General features: G+C 38.6%; 1 protein-coding gene across 1 annotated transcript in view; it reads left to right on the forward strand.

The window, feature by feature from the left end:
• Positions 1 to 18,519, forward strand: part of SWAP70 (SWAP switching B-cell complex subunit 70) — a gene marked incomplete at its 5' end in the record, with an annotated part of 102,406 nt that overhangs the window by 57,728 nt on the left and 26,159 nt on the right. The window contains 3 exons of the mRNA XM_008053708.1: positions 9,166 to 9,393; positions 11,661 to 11,807; positions 14,000 to 14,108. Coding sequence (XP_008051899.1) covers positions 9,166 to 9,393; positions 11,661 to 11,807; positions 14,000 to 14,108 — 484 coding nt within the window. The remainder of the gene's footprint in view (positions 1 to 9,165; positions 9,394 to 11,660; positions 11,808 to 13,999; positions 14,109 to 18,519) is intronic.

An 18,519-nucleotide genomic window follows, 5' to 3' on the forward strand; every position in this document is an offset into this window, starting at 1 on the left:
TAAAAAAATTAGCTGGGCATGGTGGCGTGCACCTGTAGTTCCAGCTACTTGGAAGGCTAAGGTAGAAGGATCACCTAAGCTCAGCAGGTGGAGGCTGCTGTAGCTGTGAGTGTGCCACTGCACTCCAGCCTGGGTGACAGACTCCAGCTCAAAAAAAAGAAAGAGTTTAGATGCTGGCCAGTCAAAAAAGTAAGATACATATCCTTTCTAACTGGAACATGATGGCTGTGAAGAAGAGAGGTGGTAGTTGAGGCTGGAGAGTTTTGACTTTATCCTATAGGCAGTGGAGAACTGTGAGCCACTGATTTTTGAGCAAGAGAGTGATAGGTAAATAGATGAGAGAGGAAGTAAGTGTCATTGAAGACTAAAGTGCAGTAGTATCAGTGAAAATGGAAAAGAGGGCCAAACAGGAGGAACCTATTGGTTGCAGGACCAAGTGCAGAGTGCCTGGCTGTGGGGAAGCATGAACAAGTTTCAGGATTAGGCAACTGGGAGGTAGTATATTTGTTTAAAACATGATCTGTGAAATCAGACCGACTGGTTTGAAACTTGACTCTATCACTTATTAGCTAATTATTCAAATTATTCAATCTCTCTGTTTGGGGTTCCCCTTCTGTAAAATGAGGATAGCTGCTTCTTCACTGGACTCTTGTGAGAACTGAAAAAGTTGATACGTGTGAAGTATTTGATATAGTGCCTGGACCCATGGTAAGTGCTCACTAGAAGGGGTGTGTGTGTGAATGAATGACAGGATGATGAACAAATTGGGGACATGATTTATAATGATGGGTTTGGAGCATTCGGCATTTTAGATGGAATATCCTTGTGGAGCTTTGCACACCTAGTTTGTGTGAGAGACCAGGACTGGAGACAAAGACAGGGGAGCCATAAGAGTAGATTAGATCAGGGAGGAAGACTGTAGTGGGAGACATGAGGGCCAAGGACAGAACCTTGGGACCATTTTTATAGCAGCAGCAGGAAGAAATAGATTTGGTAAAGGAAGCTGAATTGAACAGGCAGTGAGATAGGAGGGAAACTGGGAGAATGTTAAGTCATGGGCTCCAAAGAAACAAAAAATTCTAAGATACAGAAAAGTAGTTACTGGTGTTAGGTGCTATGGAAAAATTAGACGGTGGTATGTGAGAAGTTGTTGGGTTCCAATTAGTGGTCACTGGTAAACAGGAGAAGGCAGTTTCACTGTAGTGGTGGGAACAATTTCTTAGTGCTTAATTAATCAATGTGTGTGTGTTCAAGGGGAAATAAAAAAATAAAACATGCTATGGAGTTTTTTTGTCCAAGGAACTTGTCTAACCTACTTACAGAGACATATAGAAGGGAATGGAATGTTGATAGATGTAGAAAAAGTTATACTAACAGCATTTTTTAAAAACCCAGCTTCTGCTTGGAAGAATTATGCAAATATAATCTTCAATATTGTCTTTTAAGATATTTAGTAGTCACACTCAGTATTCCGTATTTATTTGTGTTTTCCTTTGGCTGTGAGTCTCTTATTCTTGAGGTTTGATTTTTTTTTTTCCATCACTAAAATATTCATGGTGGACTTGAAAGTGGCTTTGTCCCAATTTCAGAGTTAGAAATTAATGAGTAAGAAGACCTTACTCCCCAAGGCAGCACTTGCTTAATGTGGAAGAATTGGCTTTAAATCATCACCCTGCCTCAGGAACTCAAAAGATTTCTGCTCCAGGTGGCCTAAAGAACTCAGACCCAGCAAGTCTTTGATGTTAGTTTCTGCAGGCCAGAGCCCAGCCAAGCCTTCTTAGCATGTTTACTTTCATGTTTGCCAGCTGATAGGAATGTCTTGTCCTCTTCCAAAGCAAGTTAATCTCATTTGAGAAGGGAACAACATTTCTTTGCTAGAACAGCCAGGCAACATACCTTGTCATGTTTTTGCTTGGACTCGCTCTGTGCTTTGGTGGCCTTAACTCCCTCAATATTTCTTCTGGTTTGTAGTAGAATTAGATCATTCCTCTGTGACCAAGAGTGCTTGTGTGGGGTAAGAAGGGATCATTGGAACAGATTTATTGGAATTGTGGCCGCTTAACCGACCTCCTGAGGTTTAAACACGTGGGCTTATATTTATTGAACCCTTAGCATACCACCTGGCCTTTGAACAAGCACTGTAAATTCAAGGTCATACTATGTTAAGGAAAATACATACTATGTTAAGGAAAATACATTTTTTAAATGTATTTTTTAATACATTTTTAAAAACTATGTTTGAATTAATTTTAGACTTATAGATTTTAATAAAATTTAATGTGAAAACAGAAACATTTCTGAAATATAATGTCTTAATTTTCCTTGGGAGTATACCTGGGTTTGATTTGTAATCTTATCAAATCAGCTTTTTAGTCCTTGTAAATTGAAAGTAATATTTCTTTTACCAGTAATTCACCTATCAAAATGATCATTTGCATTTTGTTTAAATCCAGGGTGTTTTTTAAGAAAGTTTTTTTGGCCAGGTGCGGTGGCTTATGCCTGTAATCCTAGCACTCTCAGAGGCTAAGGTCAGAGGATTGCTTGAGCTCAGGAGTCTGAGACCAGCTTGGGCAACATAGTGAGACTTCATCTCCACAAAGACAAAAAGGGAAAAAAAAAGCTGGGCATAGTGGTGTGTGTCTGTTGTCCCAGGCTACTCAGGAGGCTGAGGTGGAAGGATTCACTTGCACCCAGGAGGTCGAGGCTGTGGTGAGCTGTGATTGCTTTCTAGCCTGGGTGACAGAGTTGAGACCGTGATTCTCCCCCCTCCAAAAAAAAAAAGTTAAATAAAAAAATAAAATAAGAAAGATTTAAGATTTTTTTCTTCAGTCTCAGTGCTATATAAGAGACTAACAATGGCAGTTATATGAAAACCATAAGTGATATAAAAAGTGTGCTTTTTATTTCTTTTTCTGTCACTCAGAAAGTAGTGTCAAGAATGTTAAATAAAATATTTCAGTGACTTGCACAGTTAAGATGTTTCTATCACTTAGATGTCAAGAAACAGTGTCTCCGTTTAAATTGGTTTTGTAATTTCTGTCAGATGATATTCCCGGAAGTGTGTGTCTATAAAGTATAGTTTTATTAAGTATTCATTTCCCACAGAACCAGGAACAAAACAGGATGTGTCTGTTGTGAACTTATTTGGAAGAATTGCCTTGATGCAATTAAAAATTAAACCTGAAGTAGTTTTAAGAGACCCTAAATGAAGTAAGACATGAGTTGTTGTTAAGCCAATAATGCCCCATTTAATGATGACAGGGGAAAAACTTTAACAAAATAAATTTTGGAGCCAAAGGCCTCAAAAATCACATGAAGCTTGAAGGTTTATTCTTTGTTATTTTCGGTGAAACTTGCTTGGAAGGAGGAAGTAAGCTGCTTCCTGAAACTGAATGAGCTCTTAGAATTGATTCGGGCCACTTGATACTAACAGAGCAGCACATGATTTATTATTTAGTATAATTGAATAGTGGAGAATTGGAATGTTTGTCTCTCCTTGGCTCAGTATAGTGAATCAAGAGGTCCTTACGTTATTTGGTTATGGTAAGTATATGATTGTGTTGAAAGCAGGAAATGAACCTAGATTAGTTGTTTGGCACAGTTGCTGGGAATGCTGAGTAGATAGATGCTGGGTGCTGATGACAACTTTGCAAGGGTTTGGGAGGGCACCTTCAAAAAGATTCATGATGAACCTGGGAAGTTGCCCCTAGAGCTGAGTTTGCTACTAAGTGGTACTTTCTGAGTTAGTTACAAACATTATAAAAAGTCATCTGAAGCTGGGCTCGGTGGCTCAGCCTGTAATCCCGTGCCTTTGGGAGGCTGAGGTGAGTGGATTGCCTGAGCCTGTGGGTTCAAGACCCGCCTGGGCAACTTAGCGAGACCTCATCTCTACAATAAATCAAAAATTAGCCGGGCGTGGTAGCACGCGCCTGTAGTTCTAGCTACTTGGAAGGCTGAGGCAGAAGGATCGCCGGAGCCCAGCATGTCGAGGCTGCGGTGGCCGGGAGCGGTCACTGCACTCCAGTCTGGGCGACAGAGTGAGACTCCAACTCAAAAAAAAAAAAAAGTCATCTGATTTTTTTTTTAAATTCGGAGTCTGTCACCCAGGTTGGAGTGTGGTAGCACAATCAAGGCTACTGCTGCCTTAACCTGCTAGGCTCAGGCAATCCTTCCGCCTCAACCTTTCAAATAGCTGGGACTGTAGGCGTGGACCACCCTGCCTGGCTAATTTATTTAATTTAGTGTAGAGATGAGGTCTCACCATGTTGCCCAGTCTGGTCTTGAAACCTCCTGGGCTCAAGTAATCCTCTCACCCTAGCCTCCCAGAGTGCTGGGATTATAGTTGTGAGCCACCAGGCCCAACCAATATAAAAAGTCATCTGATTGTAAAGAGTAACTGAAGCTCGGAGTGTGAGGGGCTTGGGTTCATGAAGAGGTAGGTGAGGGACGGCTAAGGCTGATTCCTGACTTGTGCACATAAGCAGTCAGTTGGCTGCACCATCTTGTCATGCCCACTTGTCATCCTGTACATTCATGTGACCACATGTGCTTCCTTTGGCCTTGCTACTGAAACTTCTACTTGCGCCTGTGCTTTCTTTACCCCAAGCTATAATCACACAGCCTAGGCCCTTCCTTTTGCTGCCTTAGAGAGATTGAACTTCTGTACCTGTTAATGCCACTAAATTATTTTACCTTGAACAATTATATAATGTCCCTTTTGACTCTTTTTCTTTCTTGTATCTCTTCAGTTTCTTCTTGATTTTAATCTTTGTGTATTCTTCTCGGTCTGTTGCCTTTTCTCCTTCTCTCTTCCCTTTTCTCTCTTTTTTTAAAATTGTTTCCTTTTTTCTCCCCTTTCCTGTTACTTCTATTTAGGAGCCAAGGAAGTATCTAATAATATCTGATAAGTTTAACAGTAGATGACATATCTCCAACAAGATGAAGAAAAGGCCTAAGTGTGTTTGTCTTCAACAAGTAAACATTTGTTGAACACCTACCATGTGCTGCTTTTAGGGCATAAAATAATCTTTCTCCAAGAGGAGCTTATAATAGCTCATCAAATTAAATCAGTAGAACTCTTGACATTTTTTGAGTTTGTGATATTTTGTGAATGTACATGCCTTTACAAACTTATATTTCCTTCTTTTTCTGTTAAAATATGTTATTTTTCAAACATTATAACCAAATTAATAGAAATGCAAAGTAGAAAAAGGAAAAAAAAACCTTACAATACTGTTTGTAACAAATTAAACTTACTCTTTCCGACGAAATATTTACACAATCTTTATTCAGTGGAAATCATAGGTAAATTTAATGTTGCAGTTATTTTTATGTCTTAAATGTAATTTTGAATGGCTGGATAATATTCCACTCAGTGCAGAGGGGAAGCAGCATTAATAGAGTGCTTACTGTGTGACAGGCATTGTGCACTTTGCTCATTTTGTCCCTATATTTGTTTTATATGATGAGGATTATGATGTCCATTTCATAGATGACAAAATTGAGACCTAGCCTAGTTCCTTTTAGTTTAGTAAAGATCGTTTGCAGAATCTATTTAGTAAATGGTGTTGAGAAAACTGGCTGACCACGTGCAGAAGATTAAAACAAGACCCCTTCCTGTCACCATACACAAAATCAACTCTAAATGGATCAAAGACCTAAACATAAAACCTCAAACTGTAAGAACCTTAGAAAATGCAGGACACAACCTTATGGAAATTGGAACTGACAACCAATTCCTGATAAAACCCCAAGTGCTCATGCCATAAGAGATAAGATAGACAAGTGGGACCTCATCAAACTGACAAGCTTCTGCAAAGCCAAAGAAACCATCAAGAGAGCAGGGAGAGAGCCCACAGACTGGGAAGAAATATTTGCCAACTGTATATCTGACAAAGGCCTAATATCTAGGATCTACAAGGAACTCAACTGTGCTGAAAAGAAAAAACAGCCCCGTTACAAAGTGGGCAAAAGATATGAATAGACAGTTCTCAAAAGAAGACATACGAGCACCCAACAGATACATGAAAAAATGCTAGGCCTCACTAGTCTTCAAAGAAATGCAAATTAAAACCACACTGAGATACTACCTAACTCCAGTCAGGATCTCCATCATCGGTAACTCAAAAAATAACAGATGCTGAAGAGGATTCGGCGAAAAGGGAGCACTTCTACACTGTTGGTGGGAGTGTAAACTAGTACAGCCTCTGTGGAAAACAGTGTGGTGATTCCTAAAAGATCTAAAAATCGACGTTCCATATGACCCTGCAGTCCCCCTCCTGGGAATATATCTGGAAGAACTCAAATCACTCTGTAAAAAAGATACCCGCAGCTGGGCTCGGTGGCTCAGCCTGTAATCCCGTGCCTTTGGGAGGCTGAGGTGAGTGAATTGCGTGAACCCGCAGGTTCGAGACCCACTTAGGCAACTTGGCGAGACCTCATCTCTACAATAAATCAAAAAATCAGCCAGGCGTGGTAGCGCATGCCTGTAATTCCAGCGACTTGGAAGGCTGAGGCGGAAGGATCGCCGGAGCCCAGCAGGTCGAGGCTCCGGTGGCTGGGAGCGGCCACTGCACTCCAGTCTGGGCGACACAGTGAGACTCCAACTCAAAGAAAAAAAAAAAAAAGATACCCGCACACGTATATTTATTGCAGCACTGTTCACAGTAGCAAGAACATGAAACCAACCGTGCTGCCCATCAAAAGAGGACTGGATTAAAAAAATGTGGTAATACACAATGGAATATTACGCAGTCATAAAGAAGAACAAAATTATGAACTTTGCAGCAACCTGGATGAACTTAGAGTCTATAATACTGAGAAATCTTTCACAGAAACAAAGAACTGAGTATCACATGTTCTCACTCATAAGCAGACCTTGAACAATTATCATAATACTATAAGAAAAGGATTGGTAGTAGCGGGAAACTGGGTGGGGTAGGGGGTGGCAAGGAGGCGGGATTGGCAGTAGTGGGAATCTGCCTAGGGAAGAGGAGGCACACATCAACAAGGGTACCAGCATAATGAACATTTGTATTCCTAACCCTGAATTGTACCCCACATCTTTTAAATAAAAAACTTAAAAGTAAAAAAAACGATCAGTTTGCTGTGTACCTGAGGTATCATGCTAAGCTTTGTAGATTCACAGATGAATGAGACATTGTCCCTTCTACAAGGAATTCAGAAAATGGTAAAGAAGCAAATGAGTAAAAGTATAATTTGAGTACAGTATGCAGTAACAGAAAAGAAATACCTGCGCCGGGTTGGAGTTGGTCAGAGCAGGTTTGCTGGAGCAATGCTTCTCAAAACTTTATTGTGCTTATGGAAATGTCCTGGGGTGGGGGCGGGGTTCTTGTTAAAATGCAGATTCTGAGTTTTGAGTATTTTGGGGGTCTGAGAGTCTTCATTTCTAACAAGCTTCCAGGTGATGCCAATGTTGGTCCACATAGTTCATTTTGAATAGGAATATTCTAGAGAATGTAGGACTTGAACAAATGCCAGTTAGCTGAGTAGAGAAATGGGAAAAGGTATACTGGACAGAATGAGAAAAGACAGAGAAGCATAAACAAAGTATTTTTAAGTGGGTAAACTGCTTATAATCTATGGCAAGTATAGACAGGCTACAACTTGCTGGCTAAATCTAGTCTACAACCTATATTTGTATAGCCAGTGTGCTAAGAATAGTCTTTATGTTTCTAAAGAGTTATTTGAAAAACAAAGAACATGATAGAGAATTACAAAACCTAAATATTTACTATTTAGCCCTTTACAGTAAAAGTTTGCAACCCCTAATCTCTGGTATTGGTGGTATTAGTAGAGTATAAAATCTGAGGTGGGGCATAATGGAAGACATCTTTGAGAAAGTAGACTAGGGGATGATGACCAGGGGATTCAAAGGAATCTGGCCTCTCTTTGAGATGATAGGGAGCCAGGGAAGGGTTTGAAGAGGGGAGTGTCAGGCTCAGGCTTTTGTTCTAAGAAAATCCCTCTGGCAGGATTTGAGTGAAAAGAAAACTACACTGGAGGTGAGGATACCAACTAGGAGCTCTGATCAAAGACAGAGTATGGGGGACAGAAATGAGAACTGTCTGGGAAGAGATTTTTCATTTTTGACTGCAACCCATAGGAAGATAAACATTTTATATCATGACCAGCATACATAGACACTTGCACACACAAACCAAAACGTATCACAAAACAATATTTATCTTTATTGTGGATGAATTTGAATATTTTTCATTTCAGTCAAAAATGCTGGCTATGACCCACTGAAAATTGACTTTCTAAGGGGCCATGACCCACAGTTTGAAAAACATTCACCCAGAGAAGTAAAGACACAATTTTGATATTGATTTTACGTGAGGAGGTAGGGAACAAGAACCCTGGCATAGATGTGTGAATGATGGTTCACCTAATAGAAATAAAAAATAGGGGCAGAAGCCATCAGAAAGATAGAGATGATTCGTTCACTTTTAGACATGTTGAGTTTGAGAGCATTGTAGTATATCCAGGCTTTCTAGAAGATAAGACATACCAATTTCTCATTCAGAATAACTGTCTCGTTTTATTTAACTGCCATTATTTCAATAGCAGTATTTTCTGCTATCTTTGTTGTACATAGATGTGATGTTTCAGGATCGAGTAAGCTTTTCTGACTCAGGCTGATGGGCTCAACCATCATTTACAACATTGTCAGTTTTCAAATGGGAAGAAGCAGCATGTATTTCAAAAAATTGACTTATGTGGAAAATTTGTAAATTGGGCAATAATTTGCACATATAACTTTGAGATGTTTAATTTAGCTCTTGAATGTTGAGTAAGATTAATGTTCTGATATGTTGAAATATTAATCCAATAGAAATCATCAGATCACAGTAATTACATTGTATATAATCGTGCATGTGCTGTTTGCTTTAGTTCTGTATACAAATATGCTACACCATTATAGGATTACCAATTTTAATTCCTTTACCTATTCTGAACTGATATAGAACCATTTTATCCATACCTTTTCCCCTAATATTAGAAAATTCTTTAAATATGTATATTTTTGGAACTGTAGAGTATTTCCTAAGTTGACCATATCAGTGTAAATAACATAGATAAACAATTATGTTAAAAAGTTTTTTTTAACTAGGAAATAATTGTTTTTAATTCTTCATATAGATTGAATATCTGCTTAAGAAACTTACAGAAGCTATGGGAGGAGGTTGGCAGCAAGAACAATTTGAACATTATAAAATCAGCTTTGATGACAGCAAAGATGGCCTTTCTGTGTGGGAACTTATTGAGCTTATTGGAAATGGGCAGTTCAGCAAAGGCATGGATCGGCAGACTGTGTCTATGGCAATTAATGAAGTCTTTAATGAGCTTATATTAGATGTGTTGAAACAGGTAAGAATCCTGTGACACTGTATATTCTTTCTCACCTTTAGAATTTGACATTTAAAAATTACTAGTTCCATCACAAAGATGAGTATAAGTCACTTATTCTTTACGTTGATTTAGAACAGAAATAAAGTTTATTTTCCCTGTCTCGTATCAGGCTTTCCTTTTAAAGAATTACAATTTTAAAGTTCAGTTAAGAATTGGGAATGTGAAGCCGGGCTCAGTGGCTCAGCTGTAATCCCGCGCCTTGGGAGGCTGAGGTGAATGGATTGCCTGAGTCCATGGGTTCGAGACCCGCCTGGGCAACTTGGTGAGACTTCATCTCTGCAATAAATCAAAAAATTACCCGGGTGTGGTAGCGCACGCCTGTAGTTCCAGCTACTTGGAAGGCTGAGGCAGATGGATCACCGGAGCCCAGCAGGTCGAGGCTGCGGTGACCGGGAGCGACCACTGTACTCCAGTCTGGGTGACAGAGTGAGACTCCAACTCAAAAAAAAAAAAAAAAGATTTGGGAATGTGCTATTTTGGAAGAACTGTTTAAACAATCACATTTCCAAACTATTTTAAAAATACCTTCCTATCATGTGTACATCAGATCCATTGATCTGGAAAGATCTCCATGGCATATTGTTCAGTGAAAAAAATATATTGCTGAACAGGAGGTATCTTGTAATCCCCTTCTGGTAATGTGATGTATTTGTGTAGAGCTATCTGGAAGGATGCTCGCCAAAGTTTTCACTGGTCACCTCTGGATTGTGGGATTCTAGTGAATTTTTTAAAAAATTATTTTCTGCGTTATTAGATTTTCAACATTATATTTTATATTATTTTTATACAATTAGAAGAAACATCTAGAAGAAAATACTTTTATGTAATAAAGCTACATTTTTCTTACTTAGACAAATCTTTGTTTTCTCAGCATCCAGCATAGAATGTGATACACATATGGGAAGCTTGATGCTTGTTGAATATAATTTATATTTTTTGGTGGACCCTTCAAACATCTTACATTATTATATTGACTATTAACTCTGATTTGGGATTTCCTTACTTTTCTCCTTTCTTTGCTCAGTAGGTAATATTGTTGTCTTTGTTCTTTTTTCCTAATGGAGCCTATCGATAAACATTATGACTTAAGTTGTATAGATTTTTGGTGCTACAAAGAGGTACGAGACATCATTTCTGTAAGAAGAGGACTTCTAGGTTCATCAGGATGGCAGGATATAGTACTGTAGTTGAATTACAGTATGAGATATATTTTGTTTAAATATCCAAAGATAAGGAAGCCGAAAAAGTAATATGATTATAACGTAGTATAATAATCAAATGAAACTTATAATCAAGTTAATATATATATTTAATGATATGTATAGTCTACCATATACCATTAGCATCTGTAGATTTAATATTAAAAACATCAGCTATTCTCAAACAACCCTGAAGGACTTTGGCCTATAATAATGTATACTTTTGCTGAAGTACACATTTGATTTACACTGTCAAGGCTATGTGGGAAAGAAGCACAGGGCTAGTGAGTGTGGGCTTAGACACCACACTTAAAAGCCAGTGTTGTAACTCCTGGTCCAGTATTTTCCTGCTTGTCTGGAGCAGAGTTCATCCTTCAGAATAGAGGAGAGGTCAGGTAGCAAGGTAGGTTGGAAATCCTTTAATTGAGAAGATATACTTGTCCAATTTGATGCTTTTAACGTTTTCATTGATTGAAGTTTTAATTTACTGAGAATCATTTTTAGGGGTTCTTTTTTTTTAATGGAAGAGACAGAATAGTATAATGAACTCCCATATACCTATCACCAAGCTCCAGTAACCACCAACACATGGCTAATTCTGTCCCATCTGCTTTTGCCTCTCCTGTATTATTTTGAAACAAATACCAGGTATTTAATTTTTAACATATCTATAATTATTTCAATAGTTATCGCTAAAAGACAAGAAATTTTTTAAAACCCCAAATGCTAATTCCAAACATTTGACTCCAATTCTATATTCTGTATGTCACTTTGGATAGAAGATTGTCTCTAAAGTTTCTGAAATCTATGAAAACTTTTGTCTGCATGTGCTTTTGTGAATTTGGGTAAAATGCTCTGGCCTTCAGAGATTCTCAAAGGGTCCCTGATCCACCAAGGGTAAGAACAATTGGTATTTGTGTATTCTGGATCATATATCAAAGAATGAGGTAGGCAAGAATGACCAAAGAGATATCAGCTCTTACAAATAAAAGAACATTAATTTATATCACATTTAATCTTCCATAGGGTTACATGATGAAAAAAGGCCACAGACGGAAAAACTGGACTGAACGCTGGTTTGTACTAAAACCCAACATAATTTCTTACTATGTGAGTGAGGATCTGAAAGATAAGAAAGGAGACATTCTCTTGGATGAAAACTGCTGTGTAGAGGTAAGTCTGTGCTTCTTTCCATGATTACCTGGTGCTGCCCCCTGCTGCTGAAGTAATTTCTTTTTTTTTTTTGAGTGAAAGTCTCACTCTGTCGCCCAGACTAGAGTGCAGTAGCCGCTCCCGGCCACCGCAGCCTCGACCTGCTGGGCTCCAGCGATCCTTCTGCCTCAGCCTTCCAAGTAACCGGAATTACAGGCATGCGCTACCACGCCCGATTAATTTTTTGATTTATTGTAGAGATGAGGTCTTGCTGCCCAGGCAGGTCTCGAACCTGTGGGCTCAGGCAATCCACTCACCTCAGCCTCCCAAAGGCGCGGGATTACAGGCTGAGCCACCGAGCCTGGCTGAAGTAGTTTCTTTTTTTCTGAGTTGGAGTCTTACTCCGTTGCCCAGGCTGGGGGGCAGTGGCACACTCACGGCCACCCCAGCATCGACCTGCTGGACTCCAGTGATCCTTCTGCCTCAGCCTTCCAAGTAGCCGGAACTACAGGCGCACACTACCATGCCCGGCTAATTTTTGATTTATTGTAGAGACAAGGTCTTACCAAGTTGCCCAGGCTGGTCTCAAACTCTCAGGCTCAGGCAATCCACTTGCCTTGGTCTCCCAAAGTGCTGGGATTACAGGCTGAGCCACCAAGCCCGACCTGAAATAGTTTCTGATCTTCTCTCTAAACTCTACAGGCTTAAAATAATACCACAGTTTATATTTCCAAAATAATATAGGCATATAGTGACTATAGTTTCTGAGTCAAAAAAAGATAGCTGACAAAATTTTTTTCTAAGATTTATTTTCAGTCTTATAATTTTGAACAAGTATAGGGAGTAAATCTAATTCGTTTGAATATTTGAGTCATTTATTGGATAAAAATGGAGTCATAAAAAAGATAATAAAGTAAAAAGTGCTCAGTAGGCAGGGTACAGTGGCTCACACCCGTAATTCCAGCATTTGGGGAGGCAGAGGCAAGAGGGTTACCTGAGCCCAGGTGTTCGAGACCAGCCTGGGCAGCTTAGTGAGCCCTCCTCTCTACAATAAATCAAGAAAAGTTATCCGGACATGGTGATGCATGCCTGTAGTTCCAGCTACTTGGAAGGCTGAGACAGAAGGACTGCCTGAACCCAACAGAATTCGAAATCATGAATATACCAGAAAATTTTGAGTGCAATAAATGAAACAAAAAAAATGTAAGACTTATCTTTGAATATTTTGGGTGACTTTCCGGGCACTTTATTCAAAGCTACTAATTCTGTAAAGAAGTGAAATCCTCAAGATCGTACATTTTTGGGTTTTAAGTTTTTATATGAACTGTCCCTCATGTCTGTATTTGTTGAAGAATATTTGAATACCTAAGATCTCGCTCTTAAACTGCATTGTAATTTGATGAATAAAATGGTATAGATATATTAATGTTTTGGGGTATAATGTTCATGAAAGGGTCCTCTTAGATTTATTTTTGTGTATTTTATTTTACTTTTGAGCTGGGGTCTCACTCTGTCACCCAGGCTGGAATGCAGTGGCATGATCACAGTTCACCGCAGCCTCAACTTCCTGGGCTCAGAAAATCCTTTCAAACCTCAGGCTCTTGAGTAGCTGGGACTACAGTTGCACACCACCACGCCCAGCAAATGGTGTTTTTTGTAGAGGCAAGGTCTCGTTATGTTGCCTAGGCTGGTCTCAAACCCCTGGGTTCAAACAGTCCTCCAGCTTTGGCCTCCCAAAGTGCTGGAGGCCACAAGGTTGCCAAAGACCATAAAAGTCTACTCCTAAGTTACAATAGCCCAGGTGCAGTGAGAGGAAGCCACATCAGACAGATGTAGAAATCATACCAACTTAGAAGTCTCATATCCCAGAAGAGTCAGTATCTCTTGTAATAACTCCACAGATGTACCTTCCACAGTTCCTGCAAGGGATATACTCAGGACAACAGTTGCTGTGTTCAGGAAAGCTGAAAGCATAGCATCCCCATCAAATGTTCATTGGTTTTCTCAGTCTGGATGTAATTTGCCAGTCCTGGGTCATTGTTACCATAAGTAACATAATGTTGCCCAGAGAGCAGCAATAGTAAAGCAGTAATATAGATTTGTAGGTATTTTTCTTTGACATTGCTTTTCAGTCAGATTTGCATAAACAATTAAGATTGAATTTAATTTAAATACTTAAAATTTTGAAGAACTAATTTTGCTTTCTGTTTTAGTCCTTGCCTGACAAAGATGGAAAGAAATGCCTTTTTCTCATAAAATGTTTAGATAAGACCTTTGAAATCAGTGCTTCAGATAAGAAGAAGAAACAGGAGTGGATTCAGGGTAAGGTAATTTTTATTATTTGACATGAGATAATTTGAGAGTTCTGACTTCCTGTTTTTGAATCTCATGAAAAATGCTAAGGCATTATTTCCTTATTGCTTATAGTTAATTCTGCATGTGGTATAGTAGTGGAAAGAAAAATTAAGATGAGTTCCCAAATTTTTCATTCATTTTATTTGCATGATAAACTTTTGGGTAAATTATAAATGGGCAATTGTAGGTTTTATTTATTCTTACTATATAAAGAATATGGGAAGTTCCCCTTTGAAGAACTATGAGCAATTTTAAAGTGGCCATCTTAAGTTTTTGTAATATGTAAAACAAAAGAGGAACTATGCAGTATAGCTTTTGTTTATTTTTATTTCAGATTCAGAGGTACATGTGCAGGTTTCTTATAGGGATATATTGCATGATGGTGAGGTTTGGGCTTCTATAGAACCCATCACCCAAATAGTGAATATAGTACCCAGTAGGTAGTTTTTCAACCCTTTCCCCTGTTCTTCCTCCTCCCCTTCACCCTGCTTCTGGACTTTCCACTTCTGTTCCTGGACTTTCCACTTCTGTTCCTGTCTTTATGTCCACATGTACCTAATGTTTAGCTCCCACTTAAATGTGAGAACATGTGGCATTTGGTTTTCTGTTCTGCATTAATTTACTTAGATTAATAGCCTCCAGCTGCAGCCACACTACTGCAAAGGATATGATTTCATGCTTTTTTTTTTTTGATTTGGAGTCTCACTCTGTTGCCCAGGCTGGAGTGCAGTGGCATGCTCACGGCTACCACAGCCTCAACCTGCTGGGCTCAAGAGATCCTTCCACCTCAGCCTTCCAAGCAGCTGGAACTACAGGTGTGTGCTACCATGCCTGGCTTATTTTTTGATTTATTATAGAGAGGAGGTCTTGCCAAGTTGCCCAGGCTGATCTTGAACCCCTGAACTCAGGCAATCCACTCACCTCAGTGTCCCAAAGTGCTGAGATTACAGGCTTGAGCCACCGTTCCTGGTCCATTTCATTCTTTTTATGGTAGTATAATATTCCCTGGTGTATGTATAGTACCACATTCTCTTTATCCAATTCACTCGGATCCAACACCTCAGTTGATTCCATGTCTTTGCTATTGTGAATAGTACGATAAACATACAAGTGCAGCTATATCTCTGATAGAGTGATTTCTTCTCCTTTGGGTCTATATGCAGTAATGGGATTGCTGCGTTGAGTAGTAATTCTCTTTCTAGTTCTTTGAGAAATCTCCAAATTCCTCTCCACAGGTGCTGAACTAATTTGCATTTCCACCAACAGTGTATAGCCATTTCCTTTTCTCTGCAACCTTGCCAACTTTGTTGTTCTTTGACTTATTAATAATGGCATTCTGACTGGTGTGAGATAGTATCTCATTGTGGTTTTGATTTGCATTTTTCTGACGATTAATGATATTGTGTATTTTTTCACATTTGTTGTCCCGCTTGTATGCCTTTCATTGAGAAGTTTCTATTCATGTCCTTTTCCCACCTTTTAATGGGGTTATTTTTCACTTCTTCATTTAAGTTCCTTATAGTTTCTGCGTATTAGTCCCTTGCCAGATGGTTAGTTTGCAGATATTTTCTCCCATTCTGTAGGTTGTCTGTTTACTTTGTTGATAGTTTCTTTTGCTATGCAGAAGCTCTTTAGTTTAATTAGGTCTCAGTTGCTAATTTGTTGTCAGTGGTAGTCTGCTTTTGAGGACTTAGTCATAAATTTGTTGCCTTGGCTAATGTCCAGAAGAGTATTTCCTAGGTTTTTTTCTAGGATTTTTATAGTTTGAGGCCTTACATTGAAGTCTTTATTTCATCCTGAGTTCGATTTTATATAATGATGAGAGGTAGGTGTCCAGTTTTATTCTTCTGTATATGGTCAGCCAGTTTTCCTGCACCATTTATTTAATAGAGTATCCTTTCCCTGATGTTTATTTTTATACTCTTTGTCAAAGATAAGTTGGTTGTGTCGGTTCTCTATTATGTTCCATTGGTCTGCGTGTCATTTTCCATCAGTACCATGCTATTTCAGTTACTGTAGCTTTGCAGTAAAGTTTGAAGTCCAATAATGTGATACCTCCAGCTTTGCTCTTTTTGCTTAGGATTGTTTTGACTATTTGGGCTCTTTTTTGGTTCCATGTGAATTTTGGAATTGTTTTTTCTAATTTTGGGAAACATGATGTTGGCAATTTGATAGGAATTGTGTTGAATTCTGTAGATTTGTTTGGCACTATGAGCATTTTAACAATACTGATTCTTCCAGTACATGAGCATGGAATGTTTTTCCATTTATTTGTCCTCTATGATTTCTTTCAGTAGATTTTTGTAGTTCTCTTTGTAGAGGTCTTCCTCCTTTTTGGTTAGATGTATTCCTAAGTATGCTATTTTTTGTGGCTATTGTAAATGGGATTGTGTTCTTGATTTGGTTCTCAATTTGAAATCCAAATATATATTGGTATATAGAAATGCTACTGATTTTTGAATGTTGGTTTCATATCCTGTAACTTTACTGAAGTTGTTTATCAGGTCTAGGAGTCTTTGGACAGAATCTTTAGGGTTTTCTAGGTATAGAATCATGTTGTCAGTAAAGAGAGATAATTGGACTTCCTATTTTCCTATTTGGATACCTTTTCTTTCTTTCTCTTTCCTGATTGCTCTGGCTTGGACTTCCAGTACTGTGTTGAAAAGGAATGATGAGAGTGAATTGTGTTTTTACAATTCTTAATGGTAATGCTTCCAACTTTTGCCCATTCAGTATGATGTAGCCTATGGGTTTATCATAATAGCTCTTATAATTTTGGGGTGGTTCATTCAGTGCCTAGTTTGTTGAGGGCTTTTATCATAAAGGGATTTTAGTGAATGCTTCTTCTACATATATTGAGATAATGATGTTTTTTATTTTATTTTATTATCTTTTTGAGTTGGGATCTTACTAACACTGAGGCTGGAATGCAGTGGCATAATCACAATGATCACGGCTCATGGCAAGCTAATCTCCTGAGCTCAGGTGATCCTTCTGCTTCCGCTTCCCAAGTAGCTGGGACTACAGTTGTGTGCCACCATGCCTGGCTAAACTCTTTTTTTTGTAGAGTCAAGGTCTTGCTGTATTGCCCAGGCTGGTCTCAAAATCCTGATCTCAATCAATCTACCTTGGCTTCCCAAAGTGCTGGGATTAACAGGCATGAGCCACTGTACCTGGCTGGTTTTTGTTTTTAATTTACTTTATGTGAATTGTTTTTAATTTACATTTATTGAATTGCATATGTTGAACCATCCTTGTATTCTAAAAATAAAACCCATTCGATCCTGGTGAATTCTCTTTTTGATGTGCAGCTGGATTTGGTTTGCTAGTATTTTGTTGAGGATTTTTGCATCTGTATTCATTAGGGATATTTGGCCTATAGTTTTCTTGTGTCTTTGCAAGATTTGGTATCTGGGTGATGCTGGTTTTGTAGAATCAGTGAGGAAGGAATCCCTCCTCATTGATTTTTTTTTTAATAGTTTCAGTAGAGTTGGTACCAGCTCGTCTTCGTACATCTGGTAGAATTGAACTGTGCATCTGTCTGGCCCAGAGCTTTTTTTTGGTTAGTTGGTTTTTAAATTCCTGATTCAATTTTGTATCTTGTTATTGGTCTGTTTAGGGTATCAGTTTCTTCCTGTTTCAGTCTTAGGAGGTCGTGTTTCCAGGAATGTATCCATTTCCTCTAGATTTTCTGGATTGTGCACATAGAGATGTTCATAGTATTCTCTGAGGATCTTTTGTACTTCTGTGGGATTGGTTGTATGGCACTTTTGTCATTTCTGATTGTGCTTACTTGTATCTTCTCTTTTCTTTGTTAATCTAGCTAGTGATTTATCCATCTTGTTGATCTTTTCAAAGAGACAACTTTCTGTTTTGTTGATTCTTTGTATGTTTTTTTTCTCAATTTTATTTAGTTTTGCTCTGATTTTGGTTATCTATTTTCTTCTGCTAGCTTTGAGTTTAGTTTGTTCTTGTTTTTCTAGTTCCTTTAGGTGTGATATTAGGTTGTTTGAGATCTTTCTGTGTTCCTGATGTAGGCATTTAGTGTTATAAACTTTTCTCTTAACACTGCTTTTGCTGCTTCCCAGACGTTTTGGTATGTTGTGTCTCTATTTTCAAAGAAATTGTTTCAAAGAATTTTTTAATTTCTGCCTTAATTTCATTGTTTACCCAAAAGTCATTTTGAAGCAAGTTGTTTAGTTTCCATGTATTTGTGTGGTTTTGAGACTTCTTATGGTATTGATTTCTTTTTTTTTTGAGTGGGAGTCTCACTCTGTCACCCAGACTGGAGTGCAGTGACACGCTCCCAGCTACCGCGGCCTCGACCTGCTGGGCTCCGGCGATCCTTTCACCTCAGCCTTCCAAGTAGCTGGAACTA

This window comes from Carlito syrichta, unplaced genomic scaffold (assembly GCF_000164805.1).
Source record: "Carlito syrichta isolate Samal-C Ts95f unplaced genomic scaffold, Tarsius_syrichta-2.0.1 Scaffold288381, whole genome shotgun sequence".
In the NCBI taxonomy this organism is placed as follows: Eukaryota; Metazoa; Chordata; class Mammalia; order Primates; family Tarsiidae; genus Carlito; species Carlito syrichta.